We start from the raw sequence: 18754 nt of genomic DNA on the forward strand, positions 1-18754 counted from the left end.
TGTGGTGGATACCTGCAAGCCAATCTGGCTGTTTGTGATTCTCGGCAGGCGGACTTGTTCTCACTCTTTTGTAAGAAGAATAGCGCTCCATGTCCACTACTGTATAAGAGCAAAGCAGGAGAAGTTGGTGCAGGGCCACTTGCTGACGACAGCGATGTTCGGTAAGTGTCCGAGACTCTAGTTTTTGACGACCTAGATATTTCAGACAAGGCAAGCGATTGTCAGTAAATCCAGAATATGCAAAGATCTTAATTTAAATTAATTAGGTAACGGAACAGGTCACCCATTGACGCACGCGCAGTAGACGTTAACGTACGCTAAGGCCTTGCGTACCGAATGCTTGCTATGTTGCTGGGCACATTCTAGATTACACAAGACGCTTCAGGCGACTCTGAGCACTTTTACACACAGGGTTAACTCGGGTTAACTTTGGGTTAGACTCCAATTACCCCAGTCATGTGAACGCATTTAGTAAACCCAAGTTAACCCGGATTAAGACTAGGGTTAAGCGAGGGTTAAGCTAACCCTGGCTTCAAGTAGGGTTAAACCAGGTTAAAACTGGTTAGAGTGGAGTTAAGCATAGACACTCTAATATGTGCAAAAACACACCCTAGAATCGATGCGGTAACGTACAAATGGCGTCTCCTTACTGCTTTTCAATTCTCAAAGAAACTTAAATTAATTGATGTATTCGCTCTACTCTAGATCTTCTGCATCTAATTACCCGTGTTCTACATGTGAACGCAAGTTGGGTGGAGTAGGGTTATCATAACGTTAACTCTACCCGATTTATCCTAACCTGAGGTATCCCTGTGTGTGAAAAGCACTCTCTGAAATTGAAAGAGAACAAGTAACAGCTCATAAGCGACTCAGTCGTTTGTACGTTGTAGGCTCCACATGGATCGTCTTGAACGACTTGCAATTGCTCGGTCTTTTGCGCTTTCGTCCATGTTTCTTCCTACGATTGGAGGGCATGCTACAATACAAAAAGGCTTGCATGATGAAAAACACAGAAACGTGCATCACCACACATAATCACGTGACACGGTGCCTTCATTCTACGGCCCAACCATCGCCGTATATGTACTTCTTGCTGTCGATAGAAGGCGAGTCAGTGATGTGAAAGCATGAAAACACGGAATGGAATGCGGAATAAGGGCCCATATATTTATGTGTATCCCGGACATTGAAACTACCCTTATAATTTGTTTGCTTACCGTATTACCTCACATAGAACGGCATGCCGTTATAAGCGAATTTTACCAGAATCCGTTACAACTCCAGCTGGTACCTACAACGGCATGTCGTTATAGGGTGAGGTGTCGTTATAGAGCGAGGTACGGTAGTCTCAGTAATACGAGGCCTATCTTTTGATATTAATATTGCAGTAATGGAGGAGACACGTGTCAAACTAACGCATTGATGACAGATGAAACAGCTACTTGCAAAGAACCATTAGTAGATGATGAACCATCAGGTTTGACAGATCAAGACAGTGATGATGATGACGAACACGAAGAAGTAGAAACTGATTAGTGCTTACCGGTAATCTCTATGCATGGCATGTTCTTGAAGACTTAGTAGTAGTTAGTAGTACCGCTTAAGAAAGATTAGATTTTGTTGAATGTGCAACTTGAGGTGCTGGTAAAATTCCCTCATTTACAACGGCATGCCGTTGTACCTTGAGGTATAACGGCACCCTAGTAAAATTCATTCCATAACGGCATGCCATTCTATGCGGGGTAATACGGTAATACCTACGTTCTGCCCACGCCACATGGCTTCCGAGTAGTCTCGCGTAGCCAGACCTTAACCCCACCCTCAACATTCCGGCGGAGAAACGGTCTGGTGAGGTTCCTTTGATGTTGCCATGTTGCCGCATCACCGAATTCTGGTGAACTAAAGACCCTATAAATGTTAGAGAGGCAAGATAATATTACTGCTTCTCGTGCAAAGTAGGTGGTGCTGGGTGTTTATAGGAATGTAATCATCGGTGCTATCAAACCCTAGGCAGGCCATGAAAGAACGTTTCATGGCCTTATCGTTGAACAGCCATCACGAGGTCAGTTTTTGTCGCAAAATGCTGTTGAAATGGTGTGTGCACGTGCCCTTTGCAGTCATTGATTTTCACTTTGCAATGCCGCAGTGGTGACAAGCATGTACGTGTTCGGCTAGTAAGTAGGCTAGTCCACGGAGAAGCTAGACGTTAGGCTGTTTGACGAGGTGATCATCTCCTATATTCTCAGGAAATTCACGTAGTTGTCAAGAGTTCACCAGAAACACGTCCAACACAACAACTGACAGCAACTGTGCACTGCATGATATTGCCTCGCTGTAAGAAACATGCAGAGCATTTGTACGTCGCCACAGCCTTGTGTCTAGCTTCTCACTGGACTAGCCTATTTTACTAGCTAGTCCAAAAATGCATGTGCTTGTCGCCACATGCACCGGCATTGCAAAGTGAGAATCAATGACTGCAAAGGGTGCGCATAGACACCATTCAACGACATTTCGCGACAAGAACTCACCTCGCAATGGCTGTTCAACGGTACAGGCCATGAAACGTTATTCGTGGTTTGCCTAGAGTTGAAGATAGCATCGATGATTACATTCTGTAGACACCCAGCATGCAACCACTGGCATGAGAAGCGGTAATATTATCTTGCATTTCTACATTTAAAGGGTTTTTAGTTCACCGGAATTTGGTGATGCGGCAACATGGTAACATCAAAGGAACATCACCAGACCTTTTTTGAAACCAATATACTAGAAGCAAACAGAAACAGATATCTAAGATCACATAGGAGCACTGTGATCAAAGCATCCAACATCTAAGAAGTAACGCAAGTTGTAATTAAGTCACATACTACTACAGATCAAATTCATGCCTGAGACGGTCCAGGTGGGCAGTCTGCAATTTTCTTTTCATATCTGGCGAGATTTGCATCTCACTGCTCTGAAAATTGGGATGTTTCTCCAAGACACAGCACTTTTCGAAGATGGTAGTGGACAAAGACCTTATTATAAGTTATTTTCAACAGCCTCTCTTTTTGTCTCGATCGTACGCCGTCGGAAGCCATGCAGTGTGGGCAGAATGTAGGTATTATGCGCACAAATTATACGGGTAGTTCCAATGTCCAGGATACACATACATATACGGGCCCTCATTCCGCGTTCCGTTCCACGTTTTAACAGACCCCATTTTTGCTTTTGCCTACTCTCTGTTCGCGTTGACTTTGCGCTTTGAAAATCTGTAATAACTTCTGCGCAATAGGGCAGACAGTGACAATTTTGGTATCGTTCGAAACTGCAAGCTCCCGGATTTTCTATATTTAGGGTAATGAAGGCATCTGTATTACACAGGCGGTTTGATAAGGCTTTTGCATATCAAGAGTCGTTAGGGTTCTTAACTCATTAAGAAGGCATGGTCTTACAACAAGAATGCTGCTAATAGAGGAAGTAGCCAATTAGCAAGATCGCTAAACAGTCCCTACCTTGACATCAACACACAGTTACTCTTGTTTTTGCAAGTAGTTGCTTGGTATTTCTGACTCCCCTTCTCGTTCTGTTTCGTCTTGATAGCTTGTGACTTCCTCTACTGTTACCTAACATCTTTCTATTGTAATATGACCTTCAAAAATGTACAGTTAATGGGACATCACTTAACATCTGAGTGTGGTAAACAAATACAGCTGTATCATTAGTCACTTCCGAGCACAAAATCAATGCGAACAGAGAGTGGTAAAACGAAACCTACACTTTTTGGACGTTATTTGGAAAACCACCTCGTACGTTTTTGTTTTCTAACCTTAGGATAATGCTTTGCTATCAAGCCGCGAGAGAAGGCTACGATGTTGCGTAGGATGTATTCATTGTCTGTGTATTGTTTCGACAGACCTAGGAGGGGATCGGCAAGGCAAGTGCACCAAGTCTCCCAACATGATTTTGTAAGGGCTAGGACTGCCAGAAATCTGTGCATGTTCCATGACCGCCAACAAGCAGTTCTTTGCCATCTAGGATTTCCTTCCTATTTTGCATCCACGATCTACTAGTAATTCTGATCATGTTCGACCACAAACATCTTCCTCGGTGTCTGTAAGTAGAAAACCGCTCTTAATATCATTGTTCTACACATCGACTTGTTTTGGCCGCCAAAGAGGGTCAGAAAAATATTCCACAATTTGTAGAAGACACCATCAGGACGTCTTGGATCACTTCAGGTTGAGTGCAGTGAGTCAATCAAAATTCAAAAGCCTTGTGTAGCAGGGACAGGACAAAGTTGTAAAACTTGTCAGCTACCACAAAATTAGATGGTTATCTCTTGATCGGTGCGTAAACAGTACACCACCTTTATGACAACTTGAAGGACAACTTTGAGACTGGGTCACATGATATGAACAACGGCAAGCAAGTAATGGATAGATGTTACGACCTATATGAAAAGATTACAAATCCAACGTTTCTTTTGTACATACTGTTCTTGAAATCTTACTGACTGCGTTGGCTGACGTAAACAGAGCATGTCAGCAGAAAGACGGCCTTCTTTATAAGGTTTACAGCAACTTTCAAGTTTTAGACAGGGTCTTCTAGAATCTCTCCTTTATGACGTCAATAGAGATTCCAAACGCTATGGGACAACTGCAACATCATAGTCTGGGATCCAGTTACATATGGAGAAGAAGGCACTGAGTCTGAGGTTTCAGGCAGAGGACTTCAATACTGAGTGGGTTAGGATTGATGATGCTGGATTACTTGGCGAAGTTGAGAAGAGGAACATAGTCAGAAATTATTACCAATTTATTCATGATATTGCAAAAGCATTGGAAGCAAGATTTCTAGAATCAGTCTTCGTTCTGGCACACTGCAGTTTTGTAGATCCAACTCGGAGGCGTCAACTCCTTAATATTCAGCCTGTTATGCAAAGATTTGATCAGAACAAACAATTTTATGCAGACGCTTGTCTGTGTCAGACTAGTAGATATTGCCATGATGTCTTACTCAACTTCGTTTTAAGTTTTTAATTTTCACCTTGTCACCTGACGGTTGTGAATGTGAGAGAGGTTTCAGTACACTAACTCATATAAAAAATGAACTTTCTAGTAAATGTCATATGACACTATTAATGCATGCATTGCTATTGGTCTTGAAGAGAGTTCATTAGTTTCTTTCATGAACTTTGTATAGGTTTATCCAAATAGAAGTGAAGACATTGCTCTGATCACGTGACCTCAACAAAGCCCGGATTAGTACTCGCTTAATTAAGTTAAATTAGCCAGTTGGTGCCAATGTCCATTCTGTCGCCAGAACTTGCCAAGTCTTGGGCGACAGTCCTCAAAACCTTCAACACCCCTGTTGTAGTGGAACCCTTCATTCCAATCTCAGTGATGGAAGCAGTGAGGACGAAGTTGCCCTAGAAACTGAAGAGCTGCAAGATACAGAAGATGCTGACAGTGCTTCCCCAACTGCTTTTAGATCCTCGGACACTAAGTTATGTGATTGTGTAATCCAGATTGTGGGTGAAAAAATTAGACCTTGAAATCAAGACAAGACATGTCACGGTAGACAGAAGAGACAAGTCTGTACACTGGTTTAACTTAGTTGGAACAGAGGAAAGAGTCATGCTACCAGATGGTTATTCCAACAGTTGTCCACAAAACATTTAAAGTTAATAATGGAAGTTGATGAAACTGAATTTTTGCCTCAATCAATAATGTGTCTCGCTTATGCAGTGTCTCATATTGCTGTTTCTCGCTTAGATGAGCTGGCCGAATTCAAGGACTGTGTGTGCTGGCATAGTTGTTATGACCACCAAGAAGATGCTAGTAGGGTATCAAGCAGGTTGTCTCTGGGCTTGATACGGTGCAACGAAAACTTCAGGCAAGGCATGATGGAAATTGTTCGTTATGTAAACGAACAGTATGTTCCTTATGTTGACAAGAAACATGTACTACGAGTTCAGTTCACAGGAGATCAGAAAACTGCTGAAAGAATTCAATCCACTGTTACCTCTGCTCTGCATGAGGAGACTGAGTATGACAGGATGGCTGGGTTATTTACTCATTCTGAAGATTTCCATTGTTCCGTGGCCTTTGTTGATCTCATACCAAAGTTTTTGAGATGGGCACTCTTCTTCCAACATTGAAACTTTTGCCAACTGGGTCATTCAGTTCTGCAGAGGAGAAACATTCCGGTTGATGTCAAACACCACTTTCAACGGTGTAATGCTTTTGTTGAAGATATATTAGAAGGCTATGTTGTGGCATGTGCAATGTGTTGCTTTGGTATCAGTGATGTCACTGATGAAATTTCTGTAGCTGACTCACTTCGCGTATCTGATAAATCTGAATGGTTACTAGCTGAGATAGCCAAGATTGTTGATCCCTTTGTTTCTCATGTGTTGTGAGACAGTGTAGCAAGCATGACATCAGACTTTCATGATCTGGCATTGGGCATTGAGGTTCCATCAACAAAGGCATACAGCAAAAGGAGAAAAAGGGTAAGCAAAAAATCTGTTAGTTTTCACGTGTCCACCATGCATCAATTGCAGTCACAGCCAATACAGCCTGGTGAAGTAATATTCTGTTATCTTGCAACATGTGCAGCTGCATTCACAAGCTCAGCGCTTTTCATGACCCTCAGAAATCTTTGCATCTGGGAACTCTAGGGATGGCAACAATTCAGCCACAACATTTACAGCAGTCACAAGTTATTGAAGATCGCAGTTTCTACTATGCACAAAATTTTGTAGCAATGGCTTTGAATTTCAGAGATGCAGTAAAAGAAATGCATGACCCCCGACTCTTTCGCCTTTGGGAATTGAAGATGTTGTACTTCAAAGAAGCAGGTAGAAACAAGTATGCAAGTGAAGACTTTTGCTTTCAGGCTGACCAATATGCACTACTAAGTGATCATGAGGCCTATCAACAATTCTGGAATAGAGGCTGTAATTAATACACATGGTGATCAAGTCAACAACATATCTCTTTATCTGATAGTAGAACACTGCAGCAGCAACTTGAAATATATGATCCGACACCATGGTGCCAATGTGACCTTTAGTTCTGTTCAAACAGCAAGCAGGTGTGCCAAGCAAGCAGAAGATTAATTTTGATGTGTTTGTCCATCAAACCGGATGCAAGACACCATTCATTTGCTGACTGGAAAGCTGATGTTGCCAAATTAGCTCAAGTGTTGCTTGAGAATAATTTAACAACTCGCGACTCAAGAGGTCGATCACATGGAAAATTTCCAAATTTTTCTCTCTCTATTCTTGGTACCCTTGACCACTAAGTTATGCAAGTGGCTAAAAGAGAGTAATAGATTTGAATCAATTGTTTGAGCTTTGTGCTCGTTTTAAGTAAAGTGTAGTTTCATATATGCAGGGTTTGCCCCAGGATTTTTTAGCATGGCAGGCTGTCCCATTTAGATTTTGAGGGTGTGGTCCTACAGTATTTAACAACAATGTGAGAAAATTTCTAGATCTCAGCACTTATGGGAGTATGAACATCCTATCTGTTTGTATGCGTACAGAACGCATGTGAAGAGGTGGAGAGAATGTTAAGGGCAGGTGTACATTTATGTGTACAGCTTTTGCAATGTCATCTGTGAAGTTCCCCTTCAGACCCCTTTGTTTTGACATCAACAGGCGAAAACGCATTTAATTGCATTCTTTAAGCGTCATTGGTGAAATTGACCTAAATTAGTTGTCATTGTTGTTCTCCCACTTTGGGGTGAAGATTTCTTTACTCGCCATGCTAGACGTATCATTTGATCTAACTTGTATTACCAATTGTTCTACTGATTGTTCAACTATATCGTCAGTAGCCCCATAAGTAATATTAACAACATTACATTAATATTAATAACAATGTATTAATATTAATAATCTACCCTGTTTGATTTTAATTTTGGGGAAACCCTGTATATGGCATTTTATCATGATTGTTCTTTTCTCTTGCTGGATTATGCTATTTCCTGTGTATCCACTCCACTAGCTGTCATTTGACTTTATTAATTAATTAAGTACTGACTGACTAATTAAAGCTCTCAGTTTGAATAATTTGCCAGAAGGTTTTAAAAATATGTAGTTTAATTTGTTATTGCCTTCTACATGTTGGTATCTATTGTTTGAAGCCTTTCTTGAAAAAGTTACTAAGTGGATTACATATCTATATATATTTGCGGTAGCGCCGCTTCTGTTTGTCCGTACGAACACAGTGCTGTGGCAGGACGGATAGACAGGGATCAGCACACTGACGCTGCCGGATGGGTGAGATTTCGACTGGGGACTCCAACTCGGGTGGGCTTGGTTCCGTCGTGGAAGTTGCGTTATTTTATAGACAGGAAGTAGAGTCAGGGCAGCGTGGGTTCAATTTCAACTGCCTACCGCGTTTGCTCGGAATTACCGGGTGTAGGCTAGTTGATTTAATTAACTGACGGGCTTTGTTGCAGCAGTGGCGTTTGTCTATGTTGTTGCTGTTGCCTCAATCTACTCTGCAAAGTACTGGCTGAATATTTTTGTACATGTTACGATGTAGATGGTTGTGGTGTGTCTGAAGACACTCTTGAAATCCATTCAATGTTATTGTGTGTACAGATACATAATTACTTATCTCTTAAGTTCTGCATAGTACCAGTTGTTTCTAGTAATTTTAGTCCATTTCTCAGTGATGTGTCTTGTCTCCTAGTAAACAGGTGGGGTAAAGGTGGACCTGTATTTCTCACAAGTAAACACACAGCAGTGTCTAAGCAAATAGCTATAATCGATTAAGCGACCATCTATTCGTTCTCAATTACTGTAAATCTACAAATTTTCGTATTCATGCTAGTATTTTTCTTGGATGACAAACTGTTATTACAAATTGCCACTCTATATCGATGTTGATGATGTACAGTACAGTACCTCGGCACAAGATCTAACTGAACAATACGCTGGTTTTGCAGCAACAAATGACAAAAATGAAACTTTAAGTACAGCATGTCCAGTTTGCAGCATTATGATGTCACTCAACTCAAACTGTTTCTGAAAGTACTCTGACAGACATCTAGCAATGGCATCAACAGAGGATGAACCAGACAGTTGATGTTCTTGCAGCAGTGACGTTTTCTTCTTTTGAATTAGTCCTAGTGCACACCCCAACACTACGCAGCTGCTTGTCTTTCAAGGCATGCAAGTAATAAAGTCATCACTTATTGAATATTCGTCCAATGCGAGTCGAAGAAGAAGGTGCATCTAGCTGCCGCGACTTTTGTCTTGGAGTCGTAGATGTGATATTGTTCTCTCTTGATCCATTACTTTCTCTACCCACTGAGACGTCCTCTTGGAGGATCCCGGATGCAGCTTGCGATCTCCTTGGTAGTGGTACAGTGTAGTAGTTCTTTTTGATCTTTTGTCATGAGCCAAGTATGTATACCACTTTGCTTTGCTTAGAACTCATGAATCACGTACGCTGATGCACATACAGAATGAAACAGTAACTGTACTAGCGTGCACTAATATTGTCCGTTAGAGTCTGTACGAAAATAAGATGTGTACGAAAAGTCTTCTGGTCAAATGTATGAAAATAGGTGCATACCAGAATTTGTCGATTTACAATAATTAAGTTACCTCCAGCTTGTAACCCTTCAGAATTGCTAATACAAGGTATTATGTAATATCCAAACCTGAAAACTGCACCTTAAACTAGTTTAGCTTAAATGGGTTTAAGAACTAAACCAGTTCAAGAAAGCGCTGTTTCCACTAGGAACTTGCTTATCTGGGATGTGCAAAACAAACCGTCTAGGAACGCCTTATTTTGAAGTATCGGGCTGCTTTTTCGCCGAGTCAGAGCAACTGGTGGTTTTCACTGATTCAGCATCTGCTAGTAGGAATTTGCATGACGATGACCAAAGACACTGTCTTGTCTCTCTCAGTAGCTACTGATTTCTCTCCCCTTGTTAACGACCCTTACATCTTTTAAGGCAATCCTATCCCAGCAAAATAGTCAATATCATCAAAACAACATTGTCAGAAGCCATCTAAACAAGCGCGCTACTGTCATGTGACAGTTAAACCTAAACCACTTTGCTAAGCCTACTTCGAAGTAGGTTTAAGAAATAGGTTTAGGTTTAACATATAACTGGTTTAGTGCAGGTGGAAACAGGTCAATTCTTAAACCAGTTTAGCTTAAACCACTTGTTAAACCGGTTTAGGCACTAGTGGAAATGCGCCCTTGAGGTTTCCCACCCATGATTTGGTACAAGGTAGACGCAAGGATTATGGGCATGCATTCGATTTGAATTCATCTTGAATGAAGGAAAATTTACTTTCTCACTAGTCTAAAGAGGTATAGCAAGGGGTGGACATGATTATTGCCAAATTATAACCTGTTTTACATTAGGAATTACTGTCACATGATATACTGAATATGTGTAGATCAAATCTTGTTTACCAAAAACTTCAGGGTTCAGTACAATATACACTATTCAATAGATTATCATGAATCATATAGAGCTAATCACCAAATACTTGATTGGAGACTTATAATATATGTCTTGCCAACTCATCAGACACAGGTATGAATTCCTGCAAGCCATCCGTAGTGAATATGACTGCGGAGTGCTGCAGCAGGATGCTTGCTTGGTGGCGTAATAAGATATTTGCTTACACATCATCTTTCTCAGCAGTAGTTTGTTGCTTGCTAAGAAAGCCGTGAAGAGGTCATGAAGATACGTATCCTTGCTGTGTCTGTGAAACAATCCTAGGCCTATGGCCAGTGTCTGATCTTGTGGCAATCAGAGCATGAGATGATGGATGAGATTGTATTCCACAATGGCAGTGTATCATACATATATCACAACACTTGTGGTATACTTCTGTTCTCTTGGCACTGGCTCTAAATGCTTGCATCAACACAGTCCTTTTGCAAGAATTGTGATTGTGAATGTAAGATCTTATTTTCTCTGTCACATTTCTCATTAGCATGCTGTTGAACAAAAGAATCACCTCACTGTCACTGCCATCTCTACCTGCCCTTCTCATTCTTGTTGATAGTCTTCCAGCCTGTTTGGAGGACCATGATTAATCACAGTTTTAAGCCACATCAACCCTTAGGAGCATTAGAAGCAAACACAACACGAACCAACCATTTGCATCTTGCCAAAGAGCTCAGGGTGTGTTGCTTTCTAGTCTCATTACAACAAGAATGGCACAAGGCTATCAGTCTGTTTTTCATTTTTCAACTTTGTGATGGAGGGCAATAATTGTGCAGCAATAAAGCAATACTGGTGGACATGTGTTCTGCTCACGCCTCAAGCAATTGATCAAGGGGCCATAGCAAGAAGAGGGATCCAAATCTCCTGTCTACAGACAAGCATATATTAGCACGATCAGGGTTCTTAATTATCTGCAAGCAATCCTGCATTTCTAGGTCATGAATTAGTTCAAGGCGAGTTGACTTTGACGCTGTAGCTGTGAGAGCTAGCAGTGGTACATTCACCAGAATAGACGTTAGCTCAACAACTCTTTTGTACCACTAACAAAATGGCTTCTTCTTTCTCTCTGCTTTATTCCTACATCAATGGTTCCAACTTACTTGCAAAGAACGGTAATATATAAAAACTTTGACAACAGGCCTCGCCAAAATGAACTGTGTGAACTTCATCCACAACAACTGCTGTCACATTCTCATGAAGGGGCGTCTGTTGTAGCACATCCCTACATTCAGCAGACTTCAACAAGGCCTCTGGGCTGCCATAGATCAGAGAGTAAAAGCCCCTATTGATACCAGCATTAGTTTCAGGTTTCTCCCCCCCCCCCCCCACTGCAACAGCTGTCAGACCTTTTTTCTGTAAGATAGACACCTGATCACTCATCAATGACTTCAACAAACAAACAATGAGAGCGATCGGATTCTGCAGATAACTACTAGCTTCATCAACACCTATAGAATTCATCACTGGCGGAAGCACTTGGTAAATTACCGACTTTCCAGATTCCGTGGGGAACGTAACAATGACATCTCGTTCATTCAAGAGGTATTCTGCAGCGGTCCACTGTTCAGGAGGATACTTAGAATCAATTTTGAGAGCCTTTACCACTGTTTCAAAGGCAAGTTCCAGTGCAGTTTCTCACATCATGGAAGACGCGTGTGCAATCAATTACAAGCTGTGTTTACATGTAATTGTTTAACACGCTTTTGTTAGAAGCCATGCACGTCATTACAGAACTCTCGACATTCATTGAAGCGGCTGCAGCTTGCTGATTGGCAGACTCGCATCACTTCCCAACTCAGTACGATCATATGTTGATCCAGACTGTTCTTTTGGGTGGCAGTCTGGAACTTCGAGGCTGTACACTGTAGCAGAGCCATATATGGCTCTGCACTGTAGTACTACTTTAGTAACCAATGGTCACTACAAGTAAGTCAGTTACTGCGTAAATAACATATTTACCGATGCGTGAAACGCTAGGTATAGTAGCGTGTTTGGTATGTACGACCTACAGTATGACCGACCTGCTAGGCAATGGCGTAACACGTGATCACTAATTGAGGTAAATATGTGGCCAAATTTCATCTTTCTAACACGTGATCGCTAGCTGATTGATGCAAATACGTGACCAGGTGTCATTCTTTTTCTCATGCTCTTCCTCATTGGCTCTGACATTTAATCTGCAGCATGCAGAGAGTTTGCACTGTAGTGCTTTAACAGCTTTTATTAATACTGTATTTCAATGTCTTTTCCACGCTCTTGTTAATGCATTTTCTTGCTTTGAAAGCCGTCCATGTTCTGAAATAAGCCAACCACAATGAATGGGTTTGATTACAGATGTACGCATGTCAATTTTTATTTCTCGATGAAAATACTTCATCCAATGTCTTTCCATTTTTCTTCACTTGCTTTAGAGTCTCTCGCTTGAAGTTCTGTACTGTAGCTTCAACTTCCATACCGTAGCTTCAACTTTTGTACCGTAGCTTCAGAGAGAGAAAATGTTAGACGATTAAAGAAAGTGTCGACTGCACTTTTCTTCCCATGAATAGCAGCAAACTGTCCAATCTCAACTGTGTTGCTTCTTCAAAATTCATTGCTCTGTAGACCTTGTTTTGTCCCTGTTTCTTCATCTCGATGTCATCTTTCTCCACGGCAGCTACAGCAGCTGCTGCAGCAACATTTGAACTGTTTACAGCCTTGAACCAGTCAGTGAGTGACATTTTCATATGCACTACGGCAAGAACTTTTGCTGTTCAAATGGCTTATGCAGACATCATCAATGCGCATGCTCAAAGTAAAGCCATTTAACGAATTTTATTTTAGCTACTAGTTGAAGGTGTGGTTGCACCATCGCTTCCACAGCTATGAGCCTTGAAAGTTCTGAACACCACGTGGGATTATACAGGATTAGTTGTTGCGAAGAATTACAAATCCAGATACTATTTTCTTTGTAAACGTGCTACCTGTAAAATTTATCTAAAATCGTACATAGCGAATGCCGTTTTGCATAACCGCAAAGTCCATAAATAGGTAGCCTCGCAAGCCAGACTCTTCTGTGCAGTCGCTGAGCTAAATGCACATGAATCACAGGAGAAGGATTAGCTTTTACCGGAATTGCTCCAGTACGAGAAGACCCTGGTCGCTTTCGAGAAAGTCATAGTGACGTGGGACCCCGGATCCGGTTTCATAGCTTGGATAAAGCTAATTTGATTTCATAAAGAGCTTGTTAATTTATATAATTGCGTTTGATACATGAAGCGGAGCGTTTGAACACGAAAGTCAGTAAAGCTGTTGATGGACAAAGTGCTGGTGAATAATGAGCCAGTAATGGCCTACATGGGACTGGTCCGCTGAATCTACACTCTCCAGCAACGTTTCTTTCTACTGACCTCACCTGCAGGTTTGTGCGAATTGAATCCGGCGTAGCAGTGTTCACCGCTCTTGCGCGTTTACTCTGACATCTATAGTCTATGGGGGAAATGGTGTGAGAACTGTCAGTCTTGTTTCTCTCAACGGTTCATCAAAGCAGTGGCATACAGCTTGTTGACCTCTCCAGACAGGAACAGAGTCTACGTCATGATCAGATTGGCATGTATTGCTGATGCAGTCTATCTGACGGTACTAACGACTCAGCAAGCAGCTCATTTATACGATATTGGCTCTCCTCACTGTGAATTGGAATCATTTAGGCATGGGAAAACAGCAGTGCAGTGGACCTACCATGTTTAGGAAGTGTAGAGCTGACTCGTAGTTGCATGTGTTGTGTACTGTGTACGACTTGTTTCAATGCACGGACTCTGATTGCTACATATATACAGTAACTGCGTACAATGAGTTCATTTCTCAAACTACTGTGCTGCAGGTCTAAGTTCGGTGGTGTACTGTTGGCAAATCTGAATGCTAAAAAGAAGTCGTGACACTGCAGAATATTACATGGCTGAGCTGTCTAGATACAAATTAGAAGCGAACGATGATGTCAACTAGGCACTTGCACAAAACAAGCAAGTGCGTGAAGTGATGTCGCGTATTACTCAACTTCCATATCTACATGCTTAGCTAATCGAATTAGCCTTATCCAAGCTATGAAACTGGATCCAGGTTCCCACGTCACTTTGACATTTTCGAAAGCGACCAGGCTCTTCTCGTACTGGAGCAATTCCGGCAAAAGCTTTTTCTCCTTGTGTGATTCATGTGGGTTTAGCTCAGCGACTGCGCGAGCTAAACCTGGCTGAGCCTGGCTTGCGAGGCTAGTAATAGTCTGTAGTCGTCGAATTAGAGTTATCGTATATGGGACATAAAATCGCTCATGTTTATGTAATTATGATGTCAATTGAGGTCGAGATATATTTTATGTATATATTTACATGTATACATACGTCAGCAGTTGTCATATGGAGTTACAACAAATTGGAGGGACGGATAGACAGAACGACAATGTGAGATGTACATGTGTTAGATTCCCGTATAGATATCGTAAAAACAAGAAAACGATCGATTTTGCCATAGCAGTTGTAGACATGTAGGTTTTGTTGTTTACAAGATCTGGCAATTGCAAACATGAATTCTACTGTTCTGGTTACGAAACTCTTTCATGAACATTTCGCACATCTGATTAGCTGTTCAGCCATTGTTTCTGGTTGCCATGTACGATATAAAGGAAATATTACTCTGTGATTGGACCACACAAATGAGGTGTGGCACATTTCTGCAGCGTGACAGACATAGTCAGCCAGCCAGCTACATAGACCCCAGACCGGAAGTCGGTTTACCGCTATACGTTAGAGTACACGACTCGCCAAGTATTGTGACTTTGTCTCGTTTCTCATGACTCATAGCTGAAATGGGACTCTGTAAAAGTCACGATACTTGGCGAGTAGCATACTCTAAACATACAGCGCTGAATTGACTTCCGGTCTGGGGACTAGGGGCGTGTTTCCACTAGCACTTAAACTGGTTTAACAAGTGGTTTAAGCTAAACTGGTTTAAGAATTGATTTATTTCCACCTGCGCTAAACCAGTTATATTCTAAACCTAAACTGATATTGTAAACCCCTTTTGTAGTAGGTTTAGCAAATTGGTTTAGGTTTAACTGTCACGTGACAGTAGCTCTCTTGTTTAGATGGCTTCTGACGCCTTTTTGATGACATTGACGATTTTGCTGGGATAGGATTGCCTTGAAAGATCTAAGGGTTATTGAACTAAAGGAAAGAAATCAGCAGCTATGGGGAGAGACAGGACGGTGTCCTTGGTCATCGTCATGTGAATTCTTACTACTATATGCTGACATCAACCAACAGTTGCTCCGACTCGGCGACAAAGCAGACAAAAATAAAATGTTCCTAAACGGTTTGTTTTGCCCATCCTGTTGCAAGTTCTTAATGGAAACAGTCGCTTTTCTTGAACTGGTTTACTTTTGAACTCTTTTACACTAAACTAGTGTAAGGTGCAGCTAGTGGAAACACGGCCTAGGTGGCATACTGGCTATGTCTGTCACCCGGCAGGAATGTGCCATGCCTTCTTTGTGTGGGCCAATCACTGAGCAGTATTTCTTCTATTTCATATGTAGCAACCAAAAACAATAGTTGAACAACCAATCATGAGAGACTTTCATTACCAGATCAGTGTAATTCATGTTTCCGATGACTAGGTTTGTCGGAAATAAACAACAGGACTTATTTGCCTACAACTGTTGACCCGAAATCAATTGCTTTGTTGCTTACAACATTATGTAACCATGAGTAATTTTATGTCTCGTATATGATAACTATGTACTGTACTTTGACGACTGCAGACTATTTACGGACTTTGCGGTCATGCGAAACGATAGTTGCTATGTACGATTTTAGATAACGTTTACAGGTAGCATGTTTAGAAAGAATGGCATGTGTAGTCGTAATTCTTTGTAACAATTAGTCTTTATCGTACATGCATGATGCTCAGAAGGCTCATAGCTGTTGAAGCGCTTGTGCAAACACAGCTTCAATTACTAGTTTTAACGACAGAGAATCACTTGTTATATTCGTTAACATTAAGTGATGTTATATATTCTGGATTTATGGTACCATGTAGTAATTAAAATTGTTTCCGGAAACTAATGTAGAACACGAGTAATTTGAGAGGTAAGTTTTTTGTAGATTTATGAAATACTGTTATTTAAGTGAAGATTGTTACTTGTTGCATCAGAGTCACTGTGACAAAAGTTTATCATGTCATTATGTTCATTCTGAGCATTTGATGCTTTCACTATTTGATCTTGTTAACATTACGTGAAAATGGCAAGATGATCTAAGGTTTAGAAGCAGACTTCGAAACGTGGACTTTGTTTACAGCGATATTGGTGAACAGTACCTGTTACCCTCGAGATTGTGCAAGCTCCAGAAGCTCCACCCCCAAATATCGTCTATTGCCAGTACCCTTACAGCTTCGGAATGTGGAAGAGGCAAGAATTCTGAGACCTGATCATTTCATAGCTGCCACTTATGAGGAACGGTGAAATAGCAACACAGATTGACTGACTAGCTGCAATGGTTGTTTGCTGCTTATTAATTATGGCTGTTTGGGTAATTTACTTAATTGTTATGTGCACACTTGCAGTTGGAAATAAGTATGCATGGAACTATGAGAGGCTGTACACAGTGTCTGTTATTGGCAGAGGCAAAGGACATCTACTTTTAATTGACTTGTTTTCCTAGTTTGACGCTTTCTAGCAACTGTGACTGGGATTGAGGCGTGATTAGTTTTCTCCATTTATGTACACACACACACACACACACACACACACACACACACACACACACACACACACACACACACACACAAACACAAACACAAACGCACACACAAGAGAGAGCTGCCTGTTTGTCTGTGTGAGTCCGCATATCTCCAAAACAGCGAGTTGCACCTTCACCAAATTTTGCTTGTGCACCCTGATCTGATTGTTGTAGAAAGTGCAGGTGTCACTACCTTGAGTTCCATAACTTCTTGTTGATAGTGAACTGCTTTGTCCTGCACTCAAATTCATCGAATCAGAAATGCCTACTCCATGACGTTGGATGGTACACTCAAAGCATGTCATTTATTATGGGCGACATGGACTACATTTGATTCCAGAAATATGCTTACCTTCGTTTTTCTGTGTAGGGGTGTCGAATAGCTGTCATGTTTGATACATCAAGTGGCAGCCTCCAATAAGAATATTGAAATAGCTGTAAGATTAGATGTGTATCTGGAATTTTGTGTTGTCTCGGCCCAATAGTCAGGAGTTAGTGCTAGACCAGAGAATCTGTATCAGTTAGCCTGGGCAAAGAATGGGCAAATCAGCTAGTATTACGTTATAGGAAAGCTGTAGAAATCCTAGGGCTAGTTATGTTTTTCTTATCATGCTTCCGTCTTTCCAGTGTTTTTTTGAGATTTTTTGTTAACTTGATCATTTTGATGTAAACGAGATCTTAATGATGTTGTATTATGCTGTGTTCTTGTCAGCTTTAGCGCACTGAGTATGGTCCTAAGTAGATTTTGTGTTCATAATTCTCTTTATGTTAAGTCTTGATTGAAAGCAAGCTCGAACTAGAATAAGCTACGTATTAATTAACTGAACAAAGACTGTGAATATGCTGAATTAGTTTTTGTTGTGCTTTGTTGTCTACACATGAGCAGTGTATGGTGTAGTGTACTTTTAGTAGAGCAATTACTGTTTTGTGTGTAGTACTGATCTTCCTTTTTACTGTGTCTGGCGCAATGGGAAATTGGCTGAGAAGACTGATTCGTTGCTGAAGTATTCATGGAATAGCAATGTTTCCTTCTACTTGGGCTGCAGCTTTGGTTTTGAAAGAGCTTTGCAAGATGCTGGTGTGCCTGTTCGGAACATCGATCAGCATTGCAATGTTTCAATGTTTAAAACAAATGTAGCATGCCATGCAGTGGATCTGTTTCACACTAACCTCGTAGTATCAATGAGGCCTATTCCACGTTCATTATTGAAAACAAGTGTAGAAGCAACGGACAGGTTGATTGGGGCTCATGGAGCACCAATACATATTGGTGATCCAAGTGAAATTGGTATTTACGATCTCTTGAATCCTGACTTCGGAGATGCAATAGATTTTGAAGAGGGTGATGTTCCTGTGTTTTGGGCATGTGGAGTGACAGCATTGGAGTCGATATCAAAGTCAGGTTATATGATTAGATTATTTGTTATTTTTATTTTAAAGTTCCCAGTTGTTTTATATTGAACATAGGAGCTGATTTGGCATTTACTCATTCACCAGGTTGTATGTTTGTATGT

At 41.1% G+C, this 18754-nt stretch overlaps 2 protein-coding genes across 2 annotated transcripts in view; both read left to right on the plus strand.

Annotated features, from left to right (window-relative positions):
* Positions 1–54: 54 nt before the first annotated feature.
* LOC134179512 (uncharacterized) lies at positions 55–7427 on the plus strand. The gene is made up of 2 exons (XM_062646432.1): positions 55–161; positions 5757–7427. The coding sequence occupies exons 1-2, from the start codon at positions 155–157 to the stop codon at positions 6140–6142; spliced, it is 393 nt and encodes a 130-aa protein (XP_062502416.1). The 5' UTR covers positions 55–154; the 3' UTR covers positions 6143–7427.
* Positions 7428–15112: 7685 nt separating this feature from the next.
* LOC134179577 (D-glutamate cyclase, mitochondrial-like) overlaps positions 15113–18754 on the plus strand; it is a 4562-nt gene continuing 920 nt past the window's right edge. The window contains exons 1-3 of the mRNA XM_062646514.1: positions 15113–15162; positions 18176–18642; positions 18708–18754. The exon at positions 18708–18754 is cut by the window's right edge and continues 720 nt beyond it. Of these exons, the coding sequence (XP_062502498.1) occupies positions 15113–15162; positions 18176–18642; positions 18708–18754 (564 nt within the window). The remainder of the gene's footprint in view (positions 15163–18175; positions 18643–18707) is intronic.

Source organism: Corticium candelabrum, chromosome 5, assembly GCF_963422355.1.
Source record: "Corticium candelabrum chromosome 5, ooCorCand1.1, whole genome shotgun sequence".
Classification (NCBI taxonomy): Eukaryota; Metazoa; Porifera; class Homoscleromorpha; order Homosclerophorida; family Plakinidae; genus Corticium; species Corticium candelabrum.